This window comes from Helobdella robusta (genome assembly GCF_000326865.2).
Source record: "Helobdella robusta unplaced genomic scaffold HELROscaffold_63, whole genome shotgun sequence".
In the NCBI taxonomy this organism is placed as follows: domain Eukaryota; kingdom Metazoa; phylum Annelida; class Clitellata; order Rhynchobdellida; family Glossiphoniidae; genus Helobdella; species Helobdella robusta.
Genome location: NW_008705353.1, coordinates 476,535 through 487,272, shown reverse-complemented (window position 1 = coordinate 487,272; position 10,738 = coordinate 476,535). Strand labels below are relative to the sequence as shown.

The following is a 10,738-nucleotide window of genomic DNA, read 5'->3' as shown; positions in this document are numbered from 1 at the left end:
ATCTTCTATTTTCTCATAAAAACATAACTGGATGTGAATGAAATAATTTAGTAAAAGCGTACAACGAGAGAATAATTAGTTAATTAATTAGTTAATTAGTTAAAATTATGAAGAGAATGTTAGTTAGGATTAAATGAATAGTAGTGTCCTCTACGTAGCTCACCATTCAAAATGAATTAAAAAAGAGATCATCGTCGTCATCATCGTCATCGTCACCATCATCGTCACCATCATCGTCATCATCATCGTCACCATCATCGTCATCATCATCGTCATCTTCATCATCATCGTATTATCATCATCATCTTCATCATCATCGTCACCATCATCGTCATCATCATCGTCATCATCATCGTCATCATCATCATCCTAGTATCCAAAAAACCTTGAACCGGAAGATGAAATTATTCGAGGCCAACCCAAAGTTCGTGGCCGCCGACAGCTCCAAGTACGCCACCTCGCTGCGAGATCAAGTTCGCATAAATTATGCTAATTAGCTAAGCTTTATCTCGCGGTTTTTGCATGATAATTTCTAATTAATATTAACCAAGATGTTAATTAATAGTTAATAGTTGGTTTAATAGTGGTTATGTTAACGTAGTTGAAGTATGTATCAAGGCGGAGTCTTCTGAACGTCGTCAGAAATCCAGCCGCCTCCATTTCTCAGGTCTTTCACTCATTTGCTCTGCTAATTATAATAATTGTAATAACCCATCATCATCATCGTCTTCATCATCATCGTCTTCATCGTCGTCGTCTTCGTCATCTTCATCGTCATCTTCATCGTCGTCTCCATCATCATCATCGTCATCGTCGTCTTCATCATCATCGTCAGATAACAATGACCATGTTCTTTGCATTCATGGTTGGCTTGTTTTACTGGGATCTAAGCAAGAGGTATCCAGAGGCCATACAAAACAGGTCATCATCATCACCATCAACATCATATTTCTAATCATCATTATACTCGTTGCTATTTATTATTGTTGTTATTAATTCTTTGATGACAATTATTATTATTATTATTATTGTTATTATTATTATTGTTATTATTATTATTATTATTGTTATTATTATCGTCAAGGGTGGGTGCATTTTTCTTCATCGTGATGGTCCAACTGTTTGGAAATTTGTCGGCCGTTGAAGTTTTCCTAAAGGAGAGAGTCATCTTTCTGTATGTGTGTGTGTGTGTGTGTGTTTGTATGTGTGTGTGTGTGTGTTTGTGTGTGTCTGTATGCTGCACACATCTGTCAATAGATCTATTTATTCATAAATTTATTTACATGCTGGCAATTCATCCATTCATTAATTCATTCATTAATTCATTCATTACTTATTGATTGATTGAATCATGTATTCATTTATTTATTCATCTAGTCATTCATTCGTTCGTTTGTTCATTCGTTCATTCATTCATTCATTCATCCATCTATCTATCAGTCACGAAATGCACAGCGGCTTCTACAGAGTGTCAGTATTCTTTTTCTCAAAAATTTTTTGTGATCTCATACCCCTACGCATCGTCCCCATGTTCCTATTCGCCGCCATAACCTACTACATGATTGGTCAGCTGTTTACAATTTATGCTAATTTTATTCAACCTCATGCACTCGCACGCACGCACACACACATACACACACATATACATACATACAGTTATAAGAATACATAGTGAAACCCACACAAACCTTCATACACATAAAAACAAACACACACACACACACTTTCATACACACACAAACGCACACACACACGCACACACACACACTCAATTAATCCAGGACTTGACAGGAACCCAATAAAGTTTGGGATCTACTTCCTCACTCTCTTCCTGACCACATTGGTGGCTGCCATTTTAACTTTCGTCATCAGTGCCTCTGTCCGAGTTCTCGCTCTTGCCAACATTTACGTAGGAATGGTCTATGTCGTTATGATGGTTAGTGGCTATTAGTAGTAGTTGTAGTAGTAGTAGTAGCAGTAGTAGCAGCAGTAGTAGTAGCAGCCATAGTAGTAGTAGTAATGGTAGTAGTAGTAGTAATAGTAATAGTAGTGGTAGCAGTAGTAGTAGTAGTAGTAGCAGCAGTAGTAGTAGTAGTGGTAGTAGCAGTAGTAGGAGCAGTAGTAGTAGTAGCAGTATTAGTAGTAGTAGTAGTAGTAACCATTTTAGTAGTAGTAGTAGTAGCAGTTGTAGTAGTAGTAGTAGCAGTTGTAGTAGTAGTAGTAGTAGCAGTAGAGGTAGTAGTAGCAGTATTAGTAGTAGTAGTAGTAGCAGTTGTAGTAGTGGTAGTGGTAGTAGTAGTAGTGGTAGTAACAGCAGTAGTAGTAATAGTGTAAAATAATATCCAAAAAATATTTTCCAGGTTTATGGAGGCTTGCTGGTGAATCTGAAAACAATGTCAACGTACATTAAGTGGGTCCAGTATATTAGTATTGTTAGGTACGTGTTTGTTTGTACGTGTTTGTTTGTTTGTATGTGCGTGTTTGTATGTGTTTGTTGGTTTGTCTGTGTGTATATGTATGTGTGTTTGTGTACGTGTGTGTGTGGGTTTGTATGTTAGTATAAAAATTTGTCTAGATATAGTTTCAAGACTCTGCTTGTCAATGAGATCGAGAATGCGGAATACCAGATGTACGCTAATGATACTTTGATCCCCAAGTAAGCCATGCTTTTGTGAACATTATCTTCTAACCAGCCATTCAGTCAATTAGTTAGCCTCCAATCAATCAGCTAACTAATCAACTAACCAACCAACTAACCAAAACAATCAACCAACCGACCATCCAACCAACCAAACGACCAATCAACCAACCGACCAATCAACCGACCGACCGACCAACCATCCAACCGACCAATCAACCAACCAACTAACCAAATCAATCAATCAACCGACCAACCAACCAACCGACCAACCAATCAACCAACCAACCGACCAGCGTCACATATAAAGGAAACGATTACTTAGAAGAGCAAGGCATACAACACGAAACATCACTGGATTTCTGGCAAAACCACATTGCACTTGGCATCATAGCCGGCATTTTAATCGTCTTCTGTTATCTTGAACTTAGGATTATGGTTATGGTTAAGGATTAATTGTGTCATTCACTGATTGGTTGGTTGATTGGTTGGCTGGATGGTTGGTTGGTTGGTTGATTGGTTGGTTGGTTGGTTGGCTGGTTGGGGAGTGGGTGAGTGAATTGATTGGATGGATTAGTTTGCTAATTAATCAGTTAACTTATCCATGCGTTTGTAGGTGATTGAATATTTGGTTAGTTGATTGGTGTGGTTGATTGATTGACTGGAGGTTTAACTGATTGAAGAAGTGATTGATTTATATACGGAAAAACTTTGTTGTGATTGAGAGAGGCGGCTAAAAAACTTCTCAATTATTCATCTTAATTATTTTTATTTAATGTTTCATACTGAATAAAACGAGTTGATTTTGATCTTTATGTTCGAAATTATTTTAAGAGTAGAAAAACACAAGCAGACATAACTCTACTACTACTACTACTACTACTACTACTACTACTACTACTACTACTACTACTACTACTACTATTACTACTACTACTACTATTACTACTACTACTACTGCAACAGCTGTCACTGCAGCTACTACTACTCCTAAAACTGGTAGTAATAATAAAATGAAAATATATCGACACAGGTATTAATAAGAATAAGCACATACTTGTATACATACATACATGCATACATACATACATACATACATACATACATACATACATACATACATACATACACGCATACACACATACACACACATACATACACAGACACACGCATACATATTTATCACTTTATGGATGCAGTTGCTTTGCCTATTTACAAAAAAGTTTGGTTTGTATCATGCTATATATACAAACATACATACAAAAAAAAATATACATTCCTATACTGTATGCGTGTGTATGTATGTACCTATGTATGTACGTACGAATGTATATATGTATGTACGTATGTATGCATGCATGCATGAATGTATGTATGTATTTCTAAGATTTTATATCATTCATTTCGTTGAACATTTGCACAGCTTTTCACAAAACATGTTTGTAGATATATATATATATATTATATATATATATTATATATATATATATATATATATATATATATACAAGTTATAAGCCATAACATTATGTAACTAATTTATTCCTACCAATGATGATTTCGACAAATTGTTTTTGTTGTTATTATTATTATTGATTGCTGTTATTATTCATAATTTATTATTATTATTAATTAATTATTTTTAGTATTATTATTATTATTATTATTAAATAATATAGATAATATAAATAATATTAATAAAAATATTAATAACACGTAGTAATTAAGTGCGTTTCTATGCCTGATTAAGTCGCATTTGAAGGGCTATCATCATAATTTCATAATTTAGTAATTTTCCAGTAAAAAAATAAATTTATTATTATTACTACTACTACTATTATTATTATTGTTATTATTGTTATTATTTTACTGTATAAAATGGTTGTACGTGCATGTTTAATACGTTTTAAGAAGATATTTTTGAACTTGTTGTTTGGGATTTTAACGAAATGACGAGAGGAAGTCGATTCTATTGTAAATGGTATTAGTTTATAAAATTTTCGGTAACAACATCAACATCATTCATCAACAACAACATCAACAACGACAACAACAACATCAACACCATTCATCATCATCAACAACAACAGCAACAACATCAATTCTACAACAACAACATCAACAACATGAGCAATTACGTGAAATGCGTTGGTAATAAAATGAATTAATCAAACCAACAACATCTATATCACATCTGCCGCAATTAACTCAGAAGCAACAACAACAGCATCCACAACAACAACAACAGCAACAACAACAACAACATCATCATCAACAACAGTAATAATAATTTACCCCACAACAAAATGAACCACGCCCTTGATGACGTAGATTACGACGGGGGCAATTTCAATTTCGACCCCAACCACTTTCGTCACCCGCCCTTCATAACCGACAGACAAATTTTCTACCATCTCGTCTACAACAACAACAACAACAATAATAATGGTGAGTTGATACTGCTGAAAGATCCTGTCAGCAACGAGCCAATCAGATCGCCGAGGTTTTTTGTTTTTATAAAAAAATCCTTCGTCAGAAAATATTATAAAAATTTTTTAAAATTCATAAAAAATGTACCTCACACAAAAGGTTTGTTTAAATTTTTCATTACAAAGGTCGTAAAATGATCATTAATCCATGTTTTGAACACCCAACTAAGATGAATGTGGCACATTTGAATGGTGTTAAAATAATAATACACGCATACATACCGCTTAGGCCTCTTCACCAAATCTGCTACAACTTTTTAGCCTGCCAGTCGACGTACTACAACAGTCACACCGTCCAGCCCTCGACCCCCCTATTGCACCTCCTGGATAACCGTCACATCCCCTCTCCATGCTACCCCCACCTACTGTCGGAGGCCATCTTGTTTAGGGAGCCCAGGTCCATCGAACATCTGATCAGCACCTGGCCATCCCAACTTCTTCGCCTTCTCGACCACATACCCCGCGAAGATGCCCTCGTGGACGATTATTTGACCTTGCCCTTTGAAGGTCAGCTGGCTGGCCGGTGACCTTTGACAATATTATGATAATTATTGTTATAATTATTATTATAACAATAACAACAATATTTAATGTCAAGGTCACGATGACGTCACCCTGATAGATTGCATCGTACTTGGCTTGTTGAAATTGAACGTGACGTCACTGCTGAAGAGAGTCGACTTCACGGGTTTCGGAAAAGGTCCATTTCGTTTCGTAATGGTAATTGATCGGTAATTTCGTCTCGGAATGACGTTAACGATGCTGATTGTGACTGCTTTCAATGTTAATAAACTCAGACAAACAAACATACATGTATTAATACACATACACACACCCATACACACACACACACGCATACTCACACATACACAAACACACACACACATACATACACACAGACAGACGATTATGCAAAGAACTTAGTCGTCTGCCAGTTCTATGGATGAAACCACGTGAGAGAACCGTCGAGAAGTTACACAATTACATGTCTGAAACTATTGGTCATTATTATTTTTATTATTACTAATATTATTATTACTATTATTATTATTACTATTATTATTATTATAGTTATTATTAATATTATTATTACTAATATTATTATTACTAATATTATTATTACTATTATTATTATTATAGTTATTATTACTAATATTATTATTACTAATATTATTATTACTATTATTATTATTATAGTTATTGTTATGAAATTATAAGAAATAAGCAAAGACAAAGTCAACTGTTTTGTCGATCGCATCATGGCCGTGTATTCAAACATTGATGCCGAATTCCTGCACGGAAATTGTATAGGTATGTGTGTGTGTGTGTTTGTGTGTATGTATGTATGTGTGTGTGTTTATGTTAATATTATTATACAATTAATAAATTATATTCGAATATGACGTAATTATATTCAGATCCGATAATAATCGAGACCGACATGCACATAAATATCGACGATGTTCCGATCGGTTTGAGTTTGCAGTACTTGACACCGTTCAACTTCAAGACGTCTAAAGTTTATATTTGATTACTTAGCGGTTGTCTGTTCGTTTGTTCACTCGTTCGTTCGTTCGTTCGTTCGTTCGTTCGTTCGTTCAATGTAAAATGATAATTTGATGTAAACATAATTACGAGACGATAAATGCTAGATTCTAGAATTACATGAATTTATATTGCTATCTCTCAATCAGTCGACAAACCACAAACCAATCAACCAACTAACTAACCAATCAAACAGTCAATCAATCAATCAATCAACCAACCAACCAATCAATCAACCAATCAATCAATCATGAAATATAAGATATGGATGAAACCGCTGTCAGACGTCTGCTTGCCACTCGATGCCTTGAGTTCAGTTCTCAACACCAGGGTTGGTCATTTTAATCTTCTACACATAAAGTCCACAAAATGTTTCCAATTAAATTTAATTGACTGGCAAGTTAGCTCAGTCGGTAGAAGTGCCGTGTTTCTCGTTGTCGAATACTGCCTGTCCGAAACTCAAACGCTATCATACGCCGTGATACGATGATTGCCCGTGCATACAAAATGTGCATGTGGGACGTTTGTTGTGGATATCCATTCATTCATTTGTCATTCATCAATCAATCCATTTCTTCATCCATCCATCCATCCATCCATCCATTCATCCATCCATCTCTCCATCAGTATGTCACCCACTTCGAGTATGAAGACGCCACTCTACCGTACAACTGCGACAGACAGACGCGCCTCTACCAAGCCCTTGGTCAATTTTCCTCCCTTGTCGCTCTTAGCCTACCGGGCTGTATCGATGCGGCCACCAACGGCTTCATGTTAGTCGAGGTGGCCACGCGTTTGAAGCCGCTCTCCATGCTACGTCGGATTAATTTGAGTTACTGTAATTTGAGAGGTGTGTTGGGGTGGTGGGTTTTAAGGGTTGGGATAGAGGGGGTTTCGAGGAATAAGTTTTTTTGCTGTCTGTTGGTTTTTTGGTCAACTAATAGATCAATTAATTAAGCATGATTAAACATTTTTTTAAATTTTTTAACGAGTATTTAACTTCTTAATCAATCATCCAACTGATCAACAGCTAACTAATCAATCAGCCAATCAACCCATCAACCAATCAACCACACAACCAACCAATCAACCACACAACCAACCAACCAATCAACCACACAACCAACCAACTAACCAGTCAACCACACAACCAACCAATCAGGTAACTTAGGGAACCTTCTATCTGGATTAAGTGAAAACAGCATAGAACATCTAACTTTAAAGGATTGTCGATTGAGCGAGGAGGATCTTATCAGTATGCTAACTTGGAAACCGTTGAGGAGAATTAGAGAATTGAATTTGAGTTGCAACAACTTGAAAGAATGTGATCAGGTTGGTTGGTTGGTTGACTGGTTGATTAGTTGTTTGATTGATTGGTTGTCTGATTGATTGGTTGTTTGATTGACTTGTTGGTTCAAACGTTTATTTTTTTATTCATCCAATTCATTCATCTATCCATCATTTAATTATGAATTCATTCACCGATTCACTCAGTTGATCGTATCTATGGTGAGTAGAATGCAGATGATAACATGCTTCTCAGTGTCCTTCTGCTCTCTAGACATCAACTCGCAAGTGGGCTGCTGATGATGATTGTGATGATGATGGTGGTGGTGATGATTGTGATGATGGTGATGATGATGATAATGACGGTTATAGTAAAAAATAATATGAACAACTAACCAACTAACCCACACAACCAACCAACCCACCCAACCCACCAACCAGCCCACCCACCCACCAACCAGCCCACCCACCAACCAACCCACCAACCACTCAGATATCGATCCTTCGTCAATGCATCTGCAGCTCGAACATCACCATCATCAATAACAACAGCGGAAACGGAAGCAGTTGTCTGAAAATAATCTGCATCCAGGACTACATCCCACCGTCGCGTGACAACCTCGTGCGCCTATTGGAAGAAATCAGTCAAATGCCGACCTTGCAGAGAGCTCTTATCTTTCCGGAAGTGTATGCTTTTCCGGGAGACGAAGAACAGGAGAGGAAGATGAACAAGTTGCTGACTCTCAACTTCAGCTACGGGTTGTTAAGGATGAATGGGAGGGCGGATATGAAGTTGGAATGATGACGACGACGACGACGATGAATATGATAGCGATGACGATGGCAATTATAACAGCAACGACGGCGAATGATAATAATGATGACGTTGATAATGACGTCATAAACATTGTGTATAAAAAATGTAAATAAAGAGAAAAAACATTGTAAAGAAAAAACGAACGCGGCATTTTTTAACAACATTTTTATTCGCACATTTTATCAATTTTCACTTGGGACACATTTCAATTAAATAAACTAAAATAATTTTTAAAAATGACTTGTCTGTTTTGTCAATCAATCCAACAACCAACCAGCCAACCGATTAATCAATCAGTCAACCAATCAACCAACCAACTAACCAGCCAACCAATTAATCAATCAATCAATTAACCCACCAACCACTCAATCAATTAAACGTCAAATCGAGTGCAAACAAACCAAGCGAAAATACAATATTACAGATAAATTCAATTCATTCTTTTGTTCGTTCGTTCATTCATTCAATCATTTATTCATTCGTTCGTTCATTCTTTTATAAACTTCTCATAAACATCAGCGTTTGTAAGTTTATAAATTTTTTGATATTTTAGAAATGAAAGGTATTTTTATATTCATGTATTATGTATATACAAAACGCGTATGTATTTATGTATGGTGAGAGAAAGAGAGAGAGAGAGAGAGAGAGAGAGAAGGAGAGAGAGAGAGAGTACATAACTGAGATTGATTGAAGTAGTTCCAGGACGAAGCCAGCAAAAAAAATTGATGGATCGATCGATTCGGCAACTGAACGAAAGAAGGAATGATGAATGAATGAGAGAATGTATGTGTATGCATGAATGAGTGAATGAGTGAATGAATGAGTGAGTGAATGAATGAGTGAATGAATAAGTAAGAAATGGACGAATGAATGATTGAACGAGCAAATGAATGAATAAATAAACTTTAAAGACATACAAAACTCAACATTTTCATAGTAAAAAACTGAAATAACGTAACGAATTTTATATTTAACGAATATACCTCAATAAATCAATTGAATAATTTGCAAAATAACTATTCAATTATTTGAATAATTCACAAAATAATTATTCAATTAATTAAATAATTTACAAAATAATTATTTAATTAATTAAATAATTGATCAATAAATTACATTAAATAATATAAAAATCTCGAAATTTATGAAATTTTTTTCGTCAAGGGTGGGCGTGAAACAACACAAAAAAAAATACAAAAAAAAAACCAGTCAGTCGTACACTTGCATAATTTATTTATGGAGAGAGAGGGAGAGAGAGAGAAAGAGAAAGAAAGAAAGAGGGAGAGAGAGAGAAAGACAGACAGACAGACGCATTTGTCCATTGTTATTCAAATGATGTAAAACTAAAATAATACAAATTAGAAAGTGTAAATCCTTTCACTATTATTAAATACAATTACAATATATATATATATATATATATATATATACATTATTGAAATACATATATATATATATATATATATATATATATATATATATATATATATATATATATATAATATGGAAATACGTTAGCATTTGTAGAGACTGAAGCACATAAATATATACAATATATAGCCATATAGGTATATTGTTTCATTTGACATTGTTATGAATGAATTTATTAAATGAATAAACATGGTATCTATGAATAATTCATAGAAATTAATTTATTATAATTAAGTTATGAATGAATTATAGAAATATTATGAATAATATGTTACAGATATTTCAGCTGTGATAGAATGTTCTTAGGTTATACAAACTGTTCATCTTTTTTTCTTCCTGTTCGAATGAATTTAATCAATCAGCCAATCAGTCAATCAATCAATCAATCTATTAATTAAACAATTAATCAATTAATTAATTAATTAGTCTTTCAGTCAGTAAATCAATCAAGCGATTGATTCCCTGAGATTATCAAAATATTTCATTAACTCCTCATACGATAATCCCATCTCTTCTTCATTCCATTCATTT

General features: G+C 34.7%; 1 protein-coding gene across 1 annotated transcript in view; it reads left to right on the top strand.

Annotated features, from left to right (window-relative positions):
* Positions 1-2,558, top strand: part of HELRODRAFT_88257 (hypothetical protein) — a gene marked incomplete at both ends in the record, with an annotated part of 7,131 nt that extends 4,573 nt beyond the window's left edge. The window contains 7 exons of the mRNA XM_009029871.1: positions 374-473; positions 602-667; positions 836-921; positions 1,085-1,174; positions 1,441-1,565; positions 1,782-1,936; positions 2,361-2,558. Of these exons, the coding sequence (XP_009028119.1) occupies positions 374-473; positions 602-667; positions 836-921; positions 1,085-1,174; positions 1,441-1,565; positions 1,782-1,936; positions 2,361-2,558 (820 nt within the window). The remainder of the gene's footprint in view (positions 1-373; positions 474-601; positions 668-835; positions 922-1,084; positions 1,175-1,440; positions 1,566-1,781; positions 1,937-2,360) is intronic.
* Between the last annotated feature and the right edge of the window lie 8,180 nt (positions 2,559-10,738).